This window comes from Oryx dammah, unplaced genomic scaffold (assembly GCF_014754425.2).
Source record: "Oryx dammah isolate SB20612 unplaced genomic scaffold, SCBI_Odam_1.1 HiC_scaffold_4, whole genome shotgun sequence".
NCBI lineage: Eukaryota > Metazoa > Chordata > Mammalia > Artiodactyla > Bovidae > Oryx > Oryx dammah.
Window position 1 is genome coordinate 3,143,421 of NW_024070188.1, and position 20,076 is coordinate 3,163,496.

At 38.6% G+C, this 20,076-nt stretch overlaps 1 protein-coding gene across 1 annotated transcript in view; it reads right to left on the reverse strand.

The window, feature by feature from the left end:
* The window catches only part of IMPG1 (interphotoreceptor matrix proteoglycan 1), a 157,943-nt gene extending 138,143 nt beyond the window's left edge, over nt 1-19,800 (reverse strand). Inside the window, exon 1 of the mRNA XM_040239327.1 lies at nt 19,692-19,800. Coding sequence (XP_040095261.1) covers nt 19,692-19,758 — 67 coding nt within the window. The 5' untranslated portion in view covers nt 19,759-19,800. The remainder of the gene's footprint in view (nt 1-19,691) is intronic.
* Between the last annotated feature and the right edge of the window lie 276 nt (nt 19,801-20,076).

Genomic DNA, 20,076 nt, shown 5'->3' on the forward strand with positions numbered 1-20,076 from the left:
ATCAAACATTCATGGAAAGAATAACTTTATTTTTATACAAACTCTTACAAAACCTGATGAGGAAAGTATGAGAAAAAAATCATGGTCCAATCTCACTTATGAATATGAATGCAAGAATGTGAAATAAAATATTAGCAAATGGAATCCAGCAGAGTGTGAAAAAAGATGATGACCAAGTCAGATATATCTCAGGAATATCAGGTTGGTTTAATATTTGAAATTGATTAAGGTAATTTTTCACATTAATGAATTAAAAGAGAAAAAACATTTGATAATCTCAGTAGGTACAGAAGTTCATGATATATATCTGTATTTATCCACGATTAAAACTCTTAGGAATAGAAAAGAACTTTTTAAAACTTGATGTAGCAAATTTTCAAAAACAAAACAAGCACTGAGTCTAAAACAAATGCCATTCTTAATGGTGAACTATGAAAGCATTCCCTTCCAGATCACTATCAAGGTACATGGAATATCAAGGTATATGGTGTATGCAATCACCATTTCTCTTTATATAGAATATAAAGGAAATAAACATAGGCAATAGTGGATGGCTTATTGAAGGCAGTAAGAAAATATAAAGAAAGAAAAGATAAAAATACTGAAAAGGGAGATCTTTAGTTTTTGTTATTCAAAAATGATATAATTTTTAAGCAGAAAACTCCCAAGAATTGCTAGTGAATTTTCAGAATTAAGATTGTTCAGCAAAGCTAAGGGATATAAAGCCAATTACTTTTCTACACAAAAACTGCAATAAGAGCGCCATTTACAAGATTACAGTTAATATCAAGTAACTAGGGATAAGTCCATGGTGTGGAAGCCCTTTACAATATAATTAGGCGACTTTATTATAAAGTACTAATAACAGGAGAGATAGTCCATGTTTCTGGATAGAAAGTCTTAACATTATAAGGGTATCAATTTTTCCCCAAATTGATCTACAGATTCAACACAACTCCAATACAATCTCAGTGGTACTTAGTGATCTAATTTTAGACATATTATGGAAGAGTGGAGGGTCAAGAATAGTTTAGACAGTCCTGTAGAAAGAGAACAATGGGAGGGAAGCATGGTTACAAGATTTCAAAATTATGATAAATTTGTAATAATTAAAGCAATGTGGTACCAGCTCAGGTGTAATAAAAGTAACAAACCCATGTTCAGGACATGGGGAGAGAGGAGATGAGGGTGAGATGTATGGAGACAGTAACATGGAAACTTACATTACCATATGCAAAACAGACAGCCAATGGGGATTTGCTGTATGCCTCAGGGAATTCAAACAGCGGCTCTGTATCAGCCTAGAGGGGTGGGAGGGGAAGGGAGATGGGAGGGAGTTTCCAGAGGGAGGGGATATATGTATACCTATGGCTGATTCATGTTGTGGTTTGGAGGGCATGGCAACCCATCCAGTATTCTTGCCTGGAGAATCCCATGGACAGAAGAGCCTGGTGGGCTACAGTCCACGGGGTCACAAGGAGTCCGACATGACTACAATGACTTAGCACTCACGCACACATGTACATCTTTTATAAGACAATAGACTAGAATATTTTTATGGCTTTAAGATAATGAAGGACTTTTAAGCTAAGACAAAAAACTCTATAAACCATGGAGTTAAAGGCTGATGATTAAACAACATTAAAATTAAGAATGTGTGTTCATTAAAGGGTGCCATTTAGAGAGTAAGAAGAAAAAGCTACACACTGAGAGAAGGTATTTGATGGGTAATGAAATGCCAAAGGATTGACATCCACAGCTTCAGTAGAACTGCTCTAAACCAATGAGAAAAGACATATGTCTCATATCTTAGAAGAGGAAGCAGAAAGGGTCCTAAATGTATGAAAAGATACTGCACCTCAACAGTAATCTGAGACATGCAAATTAAAACCACACTGAGATACTGCTTCATTCCCAAAGCTGACTGACAAAAAATAAAGTCAGGCGATACAGAGTATGGATGAAGATTTGAAATAAAAGGAAGTCTTACTCAAAGTGGCAGAAACATACCGGGAGACAGTTTGGTATAACCTGTAAAGTTGAAAATGTCTTCCTCTTGACACAATGAGCTTTCTCTTCTACTCAGTGGAGAGAGACAGGGACAGACTCTGGAGAGATTCCGCCTGGTGTGAGCCTCAGGGGACACTTGGGAATATCTGTACCAGTGTTGTAAGTAATGCAGAGTCCATCAAAAGAAGAGGGAATACCCAGTGGTGTGTGCACACCAGGCTCAGATGCTCCTGACGTCATCTCAGGCCTGCTGAGCCTCACCTGTCTCTCAGATCGGCTCTTCACAAGCTCTGACCTGATATGGAGACACAAACCCACAGCTGCTTGCCTCATGGCTGTGTCACAGTGTATGCTTTTCCTGCCCCAGGATTTTCTGTTGCTGCTGAGGTGTGAGAAGCACCACGACCCACCCTCAGTCCAAAGATGAGTGCACCGGAAGTGCAGGGACGTTAGTGTACTGTGAAGTGAATCTCTGGGGAGAGGGCATACATTTTTCTCCATTCACCCACAGGCTCCCAACCTCACCAACCATCTGGAGATAGTGTGGTCTCTAAACATGGCGCCTTGAGATTGGCGGTTGGTTGCACTTGACTCCAAGTGCTGGCGAGTTTGGGGAGGCATCTTTATGTTGGTTTCCCCTCTTTTACTGTCTCACTCCTCTTTTCCTTTCCCTCCTGGTTCCCCGAGTAGCAGGGAAGCTTTTGCCTCAGGGTCTGCGATGTCCAATGACGTGGAAGACTTCTTTCTTTCTTTCTTTTTTAATCAAAGATTTTAATTGCACAGTATTGAGAAGTAAAGAACAAAATGCAATCATTGGAGGCCAATTGCTCTTCCGTATTGTGTTGGCCTCTGCCACACATCAACACGAACCAGCCACAGGTAGACATATGTCCCCTCCGTCCTGCACCTCGCTCCCGTCTCCCTCCCATCCCAGCCCTCTAGGATGTTCCAGAGTGCTGGAAGCATCTATGCACTAGGAGTGGCTGTGGACCAGGCTCACAGTGGTGTCCAGGTCCTGAAAGGCAATTTGCACATTCCCTGTTGGGAGATGGCATGATGGTAGTCTGAAATTGGTCATGGTAGGAATCTTTATTTACATTATGAGTATTGGCAAACACTGTGCGTATGGATTTTCACCCCTTGGAAAGATAGTGGCTAACTGTTTATCAGCACACCACTTGGTATGGCAATCCACTCCAGTACTCTTGCATGGGAAATCCCATGGATAGAGGAGCCTAGCAGGCCACAGTCCATGGGATCACAAGGAGTCAGACATGACTGAGCAACTAAACAGCAACAGCAACACCACTCGGTAGGATTTGGACAAACTAGATGTGAAGAAGAGGAAGATGTCTTAGGTGATACCGAGATTCCTGACTTTAGAGATGGAAGATGACAGCACAAAATGAGGCCAAAGGCAGAGAGCAGAGTGATTTATGCCTGAAAGCAGAGTGCTGACGCTATTACAGAGAACAAGATGGACATAGCTGAGAAAAGAAGCAAAAGGCAAAGGAGAAAAGGAAAGATATACCCATCTCCATGCAGAGTTCCACAGAATAGCAAAGAGAGATAAGAAAGCTTTCTTAAGTGAACAATGAGTGCAAAGAAATAGAGGAAAACAACAGAACGGGAAAGACTAGAGATCTCTTCAAGAATATTAGAGATACCAAGGAAACATTTCATGCAAAGATGGGCTCAATAAAGGACAGAAACGGTAAAGACCTAACAGAAGCAGAAGAGATTAGGAAGAGGTGGCAGGAATACACAGAGGAACTCCAGGAGACAGCGAAGGACAGAGAAACCTGGAATGCTGTCGTGCATGGGGGTTACAAAGAGTCGGACACGACTGAGAGGCTGAACAACAACAAAGTTAAAAAGAAAGAAACAACATAACGAAGGGAATGATTATACAAGTCATTTTATCAATCATGTTAAATGAGATTGCTTCTTCCAAACTGGAAATACATTCATGATATAACATTTACTAGAAAAGTGAGAGAAAAACAACCCCCCAGTGGCCCATATTATAATGACCCACATAAATCTTTCTAGAAGGCAATAAATCATGCTCCTCAAACCTGGCTGCATAGAAGGATCACCTGGGTAGGTTTAACAATTATTCCAGCTTGCTCTAACTGCTTTGTTGTTAATTGTTTTGGATTTATTTTTGGAGAACTCTTTCCCCTTTATTGTTCTTTTGTTCTCTTATAACTCTCTTTAATGTTATGTTTGGGCTTTCCCTGGTGGCTCAGACAGTAAAGAACCTGCCTGCAATGCAGAAGACCTGGGTTTGATCCCTGGGAAAATCCCCTGGAGGAGGGAATGGCTACCCATTGCAGTATTCTTGCTTGGAGAATTCCGTAGACAGAGGAATCTGGTGGGCTACAGTCTATAGGATCACAAAGAGTCAGATACGACTGAGTGGTGAATACACACACAGTTGTGTTTGGATTCTTTTTCTTTTTTGTGTGTATATCTGTTACAGATTTTTGGTCTGTGGTTACCATGAGGTTTTTGTCTAGCAGTCACCATATACATACATCTGTCCATGGGATTTTCCAGGCAAGAATATTTTGAATTGTTGATCTTCTAATTTTAAATGCATTTTAAAAACCTGGTATTTGTATTCTCCTCCCCTCATGATTATTATGTTCAATATCATGTTTTACATCTACTCATATTTTACATCTAGTAATACTCATTTTGTATATTCCTTAACTTAGTGGATTATATATTGTAGAATAGAAGACTTTACTACTTTTGTATTTTAATCTCCCTACTAGCTTGGACCTCAACTCAAACAACTTAAATCAGAATCTTCAATGCTGAAGCCTCAGAATTGGTGTTTTTACCAGTGTTGAGAGATGTCACATAAAATTTTGCAGGCCAGGAAACTGAAGTCAGTGGAAAAGGAGATGGTCAGAGGAAAGCCTTAGAGTTGGTGGTATCATAGGAGATAGAAACAATATTAGCAAAGGTATGAAATCTTTTTATTCTCTCTGAAGCAAGAGAATGAAGAGAGTTTGGATGGAAACAGAGAAACTTTGAAGTGGAAAGAAGAGATGGCAAATGAAATCAAATGACCTCAGTCTCAGTACCTGGAGGTGGTAATAGTAACAGTGATGATCATTGTTGTCATTTAGGAGCTGGTGTTTATTGAGCAAAAGTTTCTACAATAGTAATAGATGCTTCACTAATATTCATTACAGCTCTATGAAGCAGATTCTGCTATTATTTTTCCCATTTTATTGATTAGAAGCCATAAGATGGAGAGATGTGTGGGACCCAGCCATTTGCCAAGATCACACAGCACATAACTGACAGAATTCTTTCTATAGCTGAGTGCTGTACTGGGGACTTCTCAAGTGGGGCTAGTGGTAAAGACTCTGCCTGCCAATGCAGGAGATGCAAAAGACTCAGGTTCGATTCCTGGGTCTGGAAGATCCCTGGGAGTGGGAAGTGGCAAACCATTCCAATATTCTTACCTGGAAAATTTCATGGATAAACAAGCCTGGCAGGCTACAGTCCATGGGACCACAGAGAGTCAGACACCACCGAGCTGTGTTGAATGCACTGCTGTGCAAACCTGAAAGCCTTGGCTTTTAACTGTGTCATCATGGAAATGAGGAAGAATCAGATTGCAGGTTCAAAGAGAAAGAGAAGCTTTGAAAATCAACTTTGGACTAGGTCAAGGAGTCAGAGATGAGTTTGACTGTGAATAGTGTGGAGGGCCCAATTAAGGGTTTGGGGGCATGAATTTCTTCATCAAGCATTTTGTCTGACATTCTCTAATGACATTCTTGAAAGCTAGTTACCCAAAATGGGGTTAATCAAAGCAAATGGAGCAGAAGGTCAAGGACTAAGGTATCTAATGTACTAATAAGAAGACTGTTGAGAGAAGTTCAGAAGTGGATCCGAGTACCAAGGGTTAATATGAAGGATTCTGAGGGCTGGATAGGCTGAAGAATTGAAGAAATTGAGAGAGGCTTCCCAGGTGGTGCTAGTGGTAAAGAACCTGCCTGCCAATTCAGGAGACGTAAGAGATGCAAGTTGGATCCCTGGGTTGGGAAGTTCCCCTGAAGGAGGGCATGGCAATCCACTCCAGTACTCTTGCCTGAAGAATCCCATGGACAAAGGAGCCTGGTGGGCTACAATCCATGGGGTTGCAAAGAGTCAGACATGGCTGAGGTGACTTGGCACACAGCACACAGAGGGATTGGGCTGTTTTGCTGATAGTGAAAATCATATTCCATAAAGGCAAGAAGGAGAGATTATTAGAAAGAGGTGGTGTTCCAGAATTGTGTATCTTGAGTCTGGAAATATTACAGACCTGTAGGTGAAGTTTCAGCATTTTGAGAGAGGGATATTTTTGGTTCAAGAGAGGCTTTCCTGCTGTGTCTGCTTTCACCCATTTGGCCAGGTATTACCTTTAGATACATAAAATACTCTTAATAAGTCACTTGCCACTAATGTTCTTCAGTCACTCAGTCGTATCTGACCCTTTGTGACCTCATGGCCTGCAGCATGCCAGGCCTCCCTGTCCCTCACTATCTCCCAGAGTTTGCCCAAGTCCACTGAGTTGGGGATGCTGTCCAACCATCTCATCCTCTGGCGCCCCCTTCTCCTTTTGCCTTCAATCTTTCCCAGCATCAGGGTGTTACCACTAAACTTAGACCATAATATCGGGCATTTGAAGTGACACCATGAAAAAACAACTCTTTCTTTGAAGAGTTCAGAGTGTCACGCTTTCTTATTGAGTAATAGAACTTTTAAAATTGATGCTTCCATTTTTAGGGTAGCGCTGAAGGATGAGGCCAGCCACCTTGAGATCAGTCATGCAAATAGATGTTGGAGATGGTCCAGAACTAACCATCATCTGGTGCTGCTAGCAGAGGAAAGTTGGCTTTTAAATGACTAATAAAAATCATATTACTTGTACTCATCATATTATACTGAATTGATTAATAGACCAAGTAGATGTAAAATGGGACTGGATACAGCTGAAATCTCAGATTTGGTCCTAACCTTCCCACCTCAAATGATTTTAGGAACATTACTTAGCATCCTCTGCCATAGGTTCCTGACCAGAAATGAGCACTTTGTCTACCAAGCAGTGAAATCTTAAGAAATAAGATTAATTAAAATTTGGTTGAGCTTTTACAATAAAAATATAATATTAAGCAAAAGGATTGTTAATATGATTGCTAGCTACAAAGCATTGTGATCAGCTCTGAATTGACTACGGTTGTTAAAAAATAGTGCCCCTGGGTTTCGTGCATGCCTGCTAATGCGCTTCAGTCACATCCAACTCTTTGCGACCTCATGGACTGTAGCCTGTCAGGCTCCTTTGTCCATGGGATTCTCCAGGTAAGGATACTGGAGATGGTTGCAATTTCCTCCTCCAGCAGTGGTGTGTTAGGGGATGAAAGACAGTTGGATGAAGGAACCCAAAGTGGAATGAAAGAAGATGCCTTTACAAAGGCATCCAGAAAGACACTTTCCCCAAGAATGTGCTGTCTGTGTGCTCAGTTCCTTCAGTCATGTCTAACTTGTTGTGATCCTGCCAGGCTCTGTAGCCTGCCAGGCTCCTCTGTCCATGGAATTCTCCAGGCAAGAATACTAGAGAGGGTCACTGTGCATGTCTCTGGGACTCCAGAGGACTGGGAGTGGTTCCTGCTCCACGTGAGCAATGCTGTTTCCACAAAACCTGGGTAACCCCTAGTTGCGACAGGCACTGGGCAGTCATCTCTAGTCATCCTTGGACTTTGTTTCTTCTTCAGAGGAGTGCCCGCTTTGTGTTTTGCTGCTCCTCCCAAAATGCTCTGTGGCAGGAAGGCCTATGTCAGACGTCAGACACGCTACTGTGCATCTTAAGTTTGGTCCTTCTCGGTTACCCTCTTGCTCTGTGTGAGAATGAGAAGGAGGGGATATAAGCCCTGATTGAAATGCCAAGTTCTCTGGAGTCCTTCTGGCCCCTGATGTGGAGCAATTGGTTAGTTTTGCTTGTTGGACTGGCAACTATTGAAAAATCAAGCCCCGAGCCTTTGGAGTGGGAGCACAGGCTCTAAGACCCTAGAAGTGAAAGTGAAAGTAGCTCAGTCATATCCAGCTCTTTGCAACCCCATGGACTGTAGTCCATGGAATTCTCCAGGCCAGAATACTGGAGTGGGTTGCCATTTCCTTCTCCAGGGAATCTTCCCAACCCAGGGATCAAACCCAGGTCTCCCGATTGCAGGCAGATTCTTTACCAGCTGAGCTACAAGGGAGGCCCCAAGACTACCCTAGACTACCAAAGAACTAATCCTAGGGGTATGAAATTTTGAGAACTCACACCAAGGAAACCACTTGAATATAAGACCTGGCATCACTCAACTGCCTGTAGCACCCTGTGCAGGACGCCTCATCTAAACAACAAACAAAACAAAAATACAAATCCAGTCATCAGTAGACAGGATTACCACCTCACTCAGTCTTACCTATCAGAGGAAAAACAAACAAAAACTCAGCACAAATCTCACCCTATATGAAGCTTACACAAACCACTGGACCAACCTCAGGAGGGAAGAAAGCAAAAGGAAGAAAGAATTTAAACTTGAAATCTGGGCAAAGGAGACCTCAAACACAATAAGTTAAAAAAAATTAATGAAAAGGCAGAGAAATACTACAGAAATGAAGGAACAAACTAGAAACAGAGAAGTCCAAATAAATGAAGAGGAAATAGGCAAACTACCTGAAAAAGAATTCAGAATAATGATAGTAAAGATGACCCAAAACCTTGAAAACAAGATGGAGAAATGCAAGAATCAATTAAGAAAGACCTAGAAGAATTAAAGAATAAACACGCAGAGACAAACAACACAAATACTGAAAAAATACTTTAGAAGGAATTTAGTATTTAGAAGTATTTTAGTAAAAATACTTTAGAAGGAATCAATAGCAGATCAGTGAGCTGGAAGATAGAATGGTGGAAATAACTTCTGAAGAGCAGAATAAAGTAAAAAGAATGAAAAGAACTGAGGATAGTCTCAGAGACATCTGGGACAATATCAAATGTACCAACATTTGAATTAAAGGGGTCCCAGAAGAATAAGAGAAAAAGAAATGGTATGAGAAAATTTTTGAAGAGATTATAGTTGAAAATTTCCCCAACATGAAAAAGGAAATAATCAAATCCAAGAGGCGTATAGAATCCCAAACAGGATAAACCCAAGGAGAAATATGCCAAGACACATACTAATGAAACTAACAAAGACTAAACACAAAGAAAGAATATTAAAAGCAGCAAAGAAGAAGCAACAACTAACATACAGGGGAAACCCCATACACTTAACAGCTATCTTTCAGCAGAAACTCTAGAGGCCAGAAGGGAATGGCAGGTTATATTTAAAGTACTGAAAGGGAAAAATCTACAACCAAGATTACTGTACCCAGCAAGGATCTCATTCAAAATTGATGAAGAAATAAAAAGCTTTCCAGACAAGGAAAAGTTAAGAGAATTCAGTACCACCAAACCAGCTTTAAAACAAATGTTAAAGGGACTTAGATAGTCAAGAAATATAAGAAAAAAGATCTACAAAATCAACCCTAAAAAATTAAGAAAATGGCAATAGGAACATATATATTAACAATTACTTTAAATGTAAATGGATTATATGCTCCAACCAAAAGCCACAGACTGGCTGAATGGATACAAAAAACAAGATCCATATACATGCTGTCTACAAGAAACCCACTTCAGACCTAAAGGCACATATAGATTGAGAGGCTGGAAAAATATATTCCATGCAAATGGGGAGCAAAAGAAAGCTGGAGTAGCAATTCTCATATCAGACAGAATTGACCTTAAAATAAAGATTATAAGAGGTAAGGAAGGATATTACATAATGATCAAGGGATCAATCCAAGAGGAAGACATAACAATTGGACATATCTATGCACCCAACATAGGAGCACCTCAATACATAAGACAAACACTAACAGACATAAAAAGATAAATTTACAGTAGCACAATAATAGTAGGAGATTTTAACACCCCACTCACACCAACAGACAGATCATCAAAACAGAAAGTTAATAAGGAAACACAAGTCTTAAATGATACATTAGATGAAATGGATCTCATTGATATCTTTAGGACATTCCATTCAAATGCAGAAGAATACACCTTCTTCTCAAGTGCACATGGAACATTCTCCAAGATAGACCACATCTTGGGTCACAAACCAAACCTCAGTAAATTTAAGAAAATTGAAATCATATCAAGCATCTTCTCTGACCACAACACTATGAGACTAGGTATCAATTACAAGAAAAAAAACTGTAAGAAGCACAAAGACATGGAGGTTAAACAACATGTTTCTAAATAACCAACAGGTTACTGAAGAAATAAAAAGGGAAATCAAAAAATTTCTAGAAACAAATGACAATGAAAACATGATAACTCAAAACCCATGGGATTCAGCAAAAGCCGTTCAAAGAGGGAAGTTTATAGCAATACAATCCTACCCAAGAAACAAGAAAAACATCAAATAGACAACCTAACTTTACACCTAAAACAACTGGAAAAAGAAGAACTAAAACCCCCCAAAATTAAACCCAAGAAACAAGAAAAACATCAAATAGACAACCTAACTTTACACCTAAAACAACTGGAAAAAGAAGAACTAAAACCCCCCAAAATTAATAAAGATCTGAGCCAGAAATAAATGAAAAAGAAATGAAAGAAACAATAATAAAGATTAATAAAACTAAAAGCTGGTTCTTTGAGAAGATAAAAAAAAATTGACAAAACTTTCACGAAATTCATCAAGAAAAAAAGAGAGAAGAATAAAATAAAAAAAAATTAGAAATGAAAATGGAGATGTTACAACAGACAATGCAGGAGACTATTATGAACAACTATATGGCAATAAAATGGATAACCTGGGAGAAATGGACAGGTTCTTAGAAAAAGTTCAATCTTCCAAGACTGAACCAGGAAGAAGTAGAAATTATGAACAACCCAATTACAAGCACTAAAATTGAAGCTGTGACCAAAAATCTCCCAAAGAACCAAAGCCCAGGACCAGATGGCTTCAAAGGAGAATTCTATCAGACATTTAGAGAAGAGCTAATGCCTATCCTTCTAAAACTCTTTCCAAAAATTGCAGAGGAAGGAACACTTTCAAACTCATTCTCTGAGGCCATCATCACCCTGATACCCAAACCAGACAAAGACAACACAAAAAAAGAAAACTATAGGCCAATATCACTGATGACCATAGATGCAAAAATCCTCAACGAAATTTTATCAAACAGAATTCAGCAACACATCAAAAAGCTCACACACCATGACAAAGTTGGGTTTATTCCAGGGATGCAAGGATTCTTCAATATACGCAAATCAATCAATGGGATATGCCATATTAACAAATTGAAAGAAAAAAATCATATGAAAATCTCAATAGATGCAGAAAAAGCATTTGACAAAATTCAGCACCCATTTATGATTAAAACTCTTCAAAAAATGGACATAGAAGGAACCTACCTCAACATAGTAAAGGCCATATATGATAAGCCTAGACCAAACATTGTTCTCAATGGTCAAAAACTGAAAGCATTCCCCCTAAGATCAGGAAGAAGACAAGGTTGTCCACTTTCACCACTATTATTTAACATAGCTCTGGAAGTCCTAGCTACAGCAGTCAGAGAAGAAAAAAAGAAAAGAAAAGGAATCCAAACTGGAAAAGAAGAAGTAAAGCTCTTACTGTTTGCAGATGACATGGTACTGTACATAGAAAACCCTTTAAAGATAGTATTGGAAAATTACTAGAGCTAATCAGTGAATTTAGCAAAGTTGCAGGATACAAAATCAATACACAGAAATCTCTTGCATTTCTATATAGTAACAATGAAAAATCAGAAAGAGAAGTTAAGGAATCAATGTCATTCCCCATTGCAACAAAAAGAATTAAATATCTAGGAATAAACTTACCTAAGGAGACAGAAGAACTGTACACAGAAAATTATAAGACACTAATGAAAGAAATCAAAGATGACATAAACAGATGGAGAGATATTCCATGGTCCTGGGTAGGAAGAATCAATATTGTGAAAATGACTATACCACTGAATATAATCTACAGATTCAATGTGATCCCTATCAAATTACCAATGACATTTTTCACAGAATTCGAAGAAAAAATTTCACAATTCATCAGTCAGTCAGTTCAGTTGCTCAGTTGTGTCCAACTTTTTGTGACCCCATGGACTCTAGCATGCCAGGCCTCCCTGTCCATCGCCAACTTCCAGAGTTTAATCAAACTCATGTCCATTGAGTCAGTGATGCCATCCAACCATCTCATCCTTTGTCATTCCCTTCTCCTCTTGCCTTCAATCTTTCCCAGCATCAAGGTCTTTTCAAATGAGTTAGCTCTTTGCATCAGATGGCCAAAGTATTGGAGTTTCAGCTTCAACATCAGTCCTTCTAACAAACATTCAGGACTGATTTCCTCATGGAAACACAAAAGACCCTGAAGAGCCAAAGCAGTCTTGAGAAAGAAAAATGGAATTGGAGGAATCAACCTTCCTGACTTCAGATTATACTACAAAGCTACAGTCATAAAGACAGTATGATACTCGCACAAAAACAGAAATATAGATGAATGGAACAAGACAGAAAGCCCAGAAATAAACCCATGTGCCTATGGTGGGCTTCCCTGGTGGCTCAGAGGTTAAAGTGTCTGCCTGCAATGCAGGAGACCTGGGTTCAATCCCTGGGTCAGGAAGATCCCCTGGAGAAGGAAATGGCAACCCAGTCCAGTATTCTTGCCTGGAGAATCCCATGGACGGAGGAGCCTGGTGGGCTACAGTCCATGGGGTCGCAAAGAGTCGGACACGACTGAGCGACTTCACTTTCACCTTCACCTGTGGGTACCTTATTTTTGACAAAGGAGGCAAGAATATACAATGGGGCAAAGACAACCTCTTCAATAAATGATATTGGGAAAACTGGACAGCTACATGTAAAACAATGAAATTAGAACACTTCCTAATATCATAGACAAAGATAAACTCAAAATGGATTAAAGACCTAAATGTAAGACCAGAAACTATAAAACTCTTAGAGGAAAACATAGGCAGAACATTTGATGACATGAATCAAAGCAAGATCCTCTATGACCCACCTCCTAGAGCAATGGAAATAAAAACAAAAGTAAACAAGTGGGACCTGATTAAACTTAAAAGCTTTTGCACAGCAAAGGAAACTATAAGTAAGGTGAAAAGACAACCTTCAGAATGTGAGAAAATAATATCAAATGAAACAACTGACAAATGCTTAATTTCTAAAATATACAAGCAGCTCATACAACTCAATGCCAGAAAAACAAACAACCCAATCAAAAAGTGGGAAAAAGACCTAAACAGACATTTCTCCCAAGAAGACATACAGATGGCTAAGAAACACACGAAAAGATGCTCAACATCACTCATTATTAGAGAAATGCAAATCAAAACCACAATGAGACATCACCTCACACCAGTCAGAATAGCCATCATCAAAACATCTACAAACAATAAATGCTGGAGAGGGTGTGGAGAAAAGGGAACACTCTCGCACTGTTGGTGGGAATGTAAATTGATACAGCAACTATGGAAGACGGTATGGAGATTTCTTAAAAAATATGAATAAAACCACCATATGACCCAGCAATCCCTTTCCTAGGCATGTTCGCTGAGGAAACCAATATTGAAAAAGACACGTGTCCTATTGTTCATTGCAGCACTATTTACAATAGCTAGAACATGGAAGCAACCTAGATGTCCATCGACAGATGAATGGATAAGAAAGCTGTGGTACATATACACAATGGAATAGTACTCAGCCATAAAAAGGGCCTTTGAGTCAGTTCTAATGAGGTGGATGAACCTAGAACCTATTATACAGAGTGAAGTAAGTCAAAAAGAGAAAGATAAATATCGTATACTAATGCATATTTATGGAATCTAGAAAAATGGTACTGAAGAATTTATTTACAGGGCAACAGTGGAGACACAGACATAGAGAATAGACTTATGGACATGGAGATAGGGGAGGAGAGGGTAAGATGTATGGAAAGAGTAACATGGAAACTTACATTATCATGTGTAAAATAGACAGCCAACAGGAATTTGCTGTACGGCTCAGGGAACTCAAACAGGGGGTCTGCATCAACCTAGAGGGGTGGGATGGGGAGGGAGATGGGAGGGAGGTTCAAAAGAGAGGGGATACGTGTATACCTATGGCTGATTCATGTTGAGGATTGACAGAAAACAACAAAATTCTGTAAAGCAATTATTCTTCAATAAAAAGATAAAAGAATGCTAGAGGGGATTGCCATTTCCTCCTCCAGGGGATCTTCCCAACCCAGCGATTGAACATGGGTCTCCTGTGTTGACAGGCAGATTTTTACTGTCTGAGCCAGCAGGGAAGCCCTCCTCAAGAATGACTGAATGTAAATGGGAGAATATTTATCTACTGAATACAGCCACATGCTTAGAAGTGTTTATTGCTGTTTTGTAGCTATTTCATGTTCTTTCCACATTCACTGTGGTCAGAGGAAAGGGGCTGCAATGGGAGTACATTCTCAATAAATAATCATAGTGATGCATGCTGCCAGAGTTTACAGTGGCATTTCCATATATGAATTCTTATTACCACAGCTTTGCCAGTCAACCACATCAACTCACTATAGGATAAGCTGTGGCATGCAGCTTGCCTTGGATTCAGAACAAAAAGTACACGTCTTTCCCTTATTAAAATAATTCCATCTGACTTGGTGCTTTTCATTTGTGGGGTTGACTCCCAGTGACACTGTCTCTCACTCTTAGACAGGGAACTCAGACCCTGTGGTTGCTGCTGCTGCTGCTGCTGCTAAGTCGCTTCAGTCGTGCCCAACTCTGTGCGACCCCAGAGACGGCAGCCCACCAGGCTCCCCTGTCCCTGGGATTCTCCAGGCAAGAACACTGGAGTGGGTTACCTCTGCTGAAAACCAGACTTTTATTATGGTCACTTCCACATATCTACTTAATTATAAACTTACAGATGATTGTGAAAAACAAACTTGATTGCCTTAGATGGATTATTTAATTTATTTTTTTAAATTAAAATTTTATTTTTACTTTATTTTACTTTACAATACTGTATTGGTTTTGCCATACGTTGACATGAATACACCACGGGTGTACATGCGTTCCCAAATATGAACCCCACTCCCCCCCCTCCCCCCCCTCCCCCCCATAACATCTCTCTGGGTCAGATGGATTCTTTTAAAACTGCATAAAACCTGTGAATGTGACTGAGGCACCAAAAGTTTACAGGATCTGAATTTGCAGACAGGCATAGCATGCAAATATAGTTGATGTTTAAGGTGGTGGTTTGCTCATGGCTGAGGGAAATGGCCAAGATATTAATAGATCACGCCAATGCTGTCTAATTAGTTCACACATACAATAGTCCTTTAGTGCGATCCTCAAGCGTGGAAGGGTCACAAGGCAGCAATCACTTTTTCTTTTTAAAGTCACAAGGCAGCAATCACTTTTTCTTTTTAAAGTATATAATCTAATAAATGGTCTGAGGTGTGCTGCCATGGTTTGTTCAGTTGGACACAAAGTGTCTTCAATTTACATGACTTCAATTTTAAGGACAACTATTCAGGTATAGTTTAACAGAAAAATGTGCCTTCAGCCTTTTGAATTACACTGTTCTGCAACTGTAGCCGAGATGAAAAAATAGAGGAGTCACAAAGTTAATGTGATTGTCATTGGGCAGGTATCTCAGGGATATAAATGAAGCTTTGTTCTCTGTTCTTGGAGCCACAATAAAGGAAAATACCTTCCTGGGTAATTTTATGAAATGAGAACATATCCCAGTAGTAAAGGATTAGCGAGAACTGGAGAGTCTTCAAATGCAAATTTCCTGACATTTCACAGTTGCTAAAATAGTTACTTTACCTTGGGGAACTAATAATAACTTAGCTAAAGGTTTCATTTAGTATAACCAAATATAATGCAAAAAGCACAGACTCTGATAAACACCATTTCCATTTTAGGGCTTGCTAAGGCTGGGTTTTCTCTCTTCTCTTTCTTCCACACATAGGAATGTTACAAGCAATTCGATGAAATTATTTATGTGAACTGGAAAGCTAAGTGCATAATGCTGTGCTGTACACACCAGATGTAACTAGCATCTCCATTTTGAAAATTGAAGAGAGGCCCCTTTGTATCTTGATGAAGTAATTGTTCTTTGAAACTATTGAACTGTCTTGTTGCCCTAAACAGTTTTATTTAATCAAAACGATTTCATTTTCATGTATCAATGGAAACACTACATTTGGAATCTGCAAAGCTTAAAGGAAACTTTTGGAAATGTTGCCGTGTCTCTGAATCTCTTAATAATCTGTGTTGGGTACAAATACTCTAATAAATAGCAAATACTCTACTTGTGGACTCAAATTGGGAAAAATTACCAAAGAGGATAGGAAAACTTTTGAGGAGCTATTTGACAATATGAATAAAATACCATGAAACTGTTGATATTGCTTTGACCCAATAATTTTACTTTAGTGAATTTATACTAGGAATCTTAAATACTGAGAGAGGCTTATGCACAAAGATATTCTTTGTAACATTATTCATCATAACAAAACAATTAGAAACAGTTCTTTCTTTTTGTTGTGTATTTAGACAAAGCAAATCATGGTGTAACAATTGAAAGGAACAATATGCAGCCAATAAAATGATGATTATCAAAGCAAGATAACAATGGAGACCAATGTGGATCTAATATAAAACTTGTGCAAAAAGCTCTATGTAAAATTGTGTGCATGGTAGAACTGCAACCATGTAAATATTAAATGAGCATAGAAAAAAGACTGAGGAAACATATGAAGATGCCAGCATAGGTTGTGTTTGGATAGGTGTACTACGGGTAATTTTCCATACCTTTTTAAAAAATAATCTATAACTTTTTAAAACTATTCAAGTTGGATTTAAAAAAGACAGAGGAACTAGAAATCAAAGAGCCGACATATATTGGATCATAGAAAAAACAAGAGAGTTCCAGGAAAATATTTACTTCTGCTTTATTGACTGTGCCAAATCCTGTGAGTGTGTGGATCACAACAAACTGTGGACAATTTTTCAAGAGATGAGAATACCAGACCACCTTACCTGTCTCCTGAGAAATCTGTATGCAGGTCAGGAAGCAACAGTTAGACCCAACATGGAACAATGGACTGGTTCTAAATAGGAAAAGGAGTACATCAAGGTATATATTATCACCCTGCTTATTTAGCTTATATGCAGAGTACATCATGCAAAATGCCAGGCTGGATGATGCTCAAGCTGGAATCAAGATTGCCGGGAGAAATATCAATAACCTCAGATATGCAGATGACACCACCCTTATGTCAGAAAGTGAAGAAGAACTAAAGAGCCTCTTGGTGAAAGTGAAAGAGGAGAGTGAAAAAGTTGGCATAAAGCTCAACATTCAGAAAACTAAGATCATGGCATCCAGTCCCATCACTTCATGGGAAATAGATGGGGAAACAATGGAAACAGTGACAGATTTATTTTCTTAGGCTTCAAAATCACCGCAGATGGTGGCTGTAGCCATGAAATTAAAAGATGCTTGCTCCTTGGAAGAAAATCCATGACCAACCTAGATAGCATATTAAAAAAGAGACATTACTTTGCTGACAAAGGTCTGTGTAATCAAAGTTTATGGATTTTCCAGTGGTCATGTATGGATGTGAGAGTTGGACTCTAAAGAAAGAAGAGTGCCAAAACTGTGGTGTTGGAGAAGATTCTTGTGAGTCCCTTGGACTGTGAGGAGATCAAACCAGTCAATGGTTAAGGAAATCAGTCCTGAATATTCATTGGAAGGACTAATGCTGAAGCTGAAACTGCAATACTTTGGCCACCTGATGCAAAGAACTGGCTTATTGGAAAAGACCCCAAAACTGGGAAAGATTGAAGGCAGGAGAAGGGGACGACAGAGGATGAGATGGTTGGATGGCATCACTGACTCGATGGACATGAGTTTGAGCAAGCTCTGGGAGTTGGTGAAGGACAGGAAAGCCTGGCGTGCTGCAGTCCATGGGGTCACAAAGAGTCAGAAGTCGGACATGAGTGAGCGACTAAAGTGGCTTACTGATTGACTTTAAATTCCCAGCTTTTAAACTCAAAAGCTAGTTTTATTGAGTTGAACTCCTCTCTCTACTAGAAGCATTTTCTATGTAAATGGTTAATTAGCCATAAATGGGAAACCAGTCATAATGCCTAATTAGCCATAAATGGGAAACCAATCTGGCTAAAGTACATAAACTCTAATTAATGTAAACCTCACTAATGAAGATTAACAGAAATTCACAGATCGGAGATTCTTACGGAATAAAAAGCCCCAAACAAGTAACCATGTAAGATCTTTTATTATGCAGTTATAGTACTTTATTTCTTAGACACCGGCATATAACAAATAGCAGTTCTTTTGGTAAGCTTCTTTCACTTAACTTTCTATATGTAATTATGCTATTTGAAATTGTAGTAGCTGATATATAATATATGAAAATAGAAAAAATAGCTAAATTAGTTAGCAATTAATTAAACAAATAAAACCAAAGCTGATTTGATGGGTCAGGTTTTGGAAAGTGACAAACTGGTTTGCTCCAGCAGAGTAAGCTCACAATATTCTGAAATCTCATTATTTGTTTCTAATTAAAATGTTTTTATAAATGTAAATATTTATATATAATTGACAACTGAAAGGCAAGTAAACTTTTTCTCCATCCTTTATCATTTATAGGTAGCAAAACATAAAGGGAGTTTTTATATAATTTTTCCATAAATTTTCTCTTCCCTCCAAATGCAATGACTAATACATTACATATAAAATAACTGTTGGAATCTGTTTTTTTGTGACTTAAGAAATGCAATCAAGTACGTATTTTACTTTTCCACAGGCATTTTAAAATCAGTGCTTCAGTTAAAACGTTGATTGTGGAAAGTTACGTCATCCTTACAGAACTGAACATTACTGATTTCAGATGTCTTAAGAAGATTAAGTATGTTAGAATTGATCAGTCTTATACTTAAAAACGTGAAGTTTTCTTCAACAGGTTATTTTTTTAGTACACTATTTTTCTGAAATACACCTATTTTTGTGACTTGCTTTAGATTCACTTGAAGATTTGACATAAAAACTTGCAGTGTCTCGTTCTTTCATGCATATAGCTTCACAAGCAACCAAGTTTCTGAGTTGGTCCTCATCATGGACTCTGAAGATGAAGCATATTTTTGTCTGATCATAAGTGACAAAGTATTAATTTCATGTTTTCTGTGGACCTACTAATGCTATTAACATTAGTGTTATGAATTTTGTTCATTTTTTAAAAGAGCAAATAGGATGCATTCATCTCTCTTGTTTACGCTAAGTTGCACTTAGCGTGAAACTATAAAAAACATATAATGTAAATATAAAATAAATATTTCAAAAACATCAAGTGAAAATCATTTCTGACAATCATTCAGTCATGATTAATTCAGGGCCTGCTTTATACGAGCCCTCAGAAATACAGTGGCGACTTTCCTGATTTTGACTGTTCACCTTTGTAAATTGATTATATATATAAGCAGTTAAAAAAATAAAGACATATTTAACTTACCTTTGATTGCTTGAACTTGAAGAAAAATCCAAAGGAAAAAAATAACTCTTCTAGCTTCCAAATGCATTCTGGCTTTTGTGCTTTGATATTTCTGATAATAGTCACAGAACAGCCCACACTCACATTAAAAAATATGACAGAAATATGAAAAATAATGAAATATTGAATTGACTGAGTGAGGATAACCTTCTTGGCTTACCTTTATGAGGGTGCCAATTTATGAAGAACAGGAGGCAGTGCCTGCTTCTGGAATAATCTCCTTATCTTCCCCTCAGGTGTAATCTCTGCTTAAGGACCAGCTGGAGAACCTTTATCTCATTAACCTCCTGGAAGAGCATCTGTCAGCCCAGCTCCAGGACCCCAAATGCCATTAAAAACAAGTGTC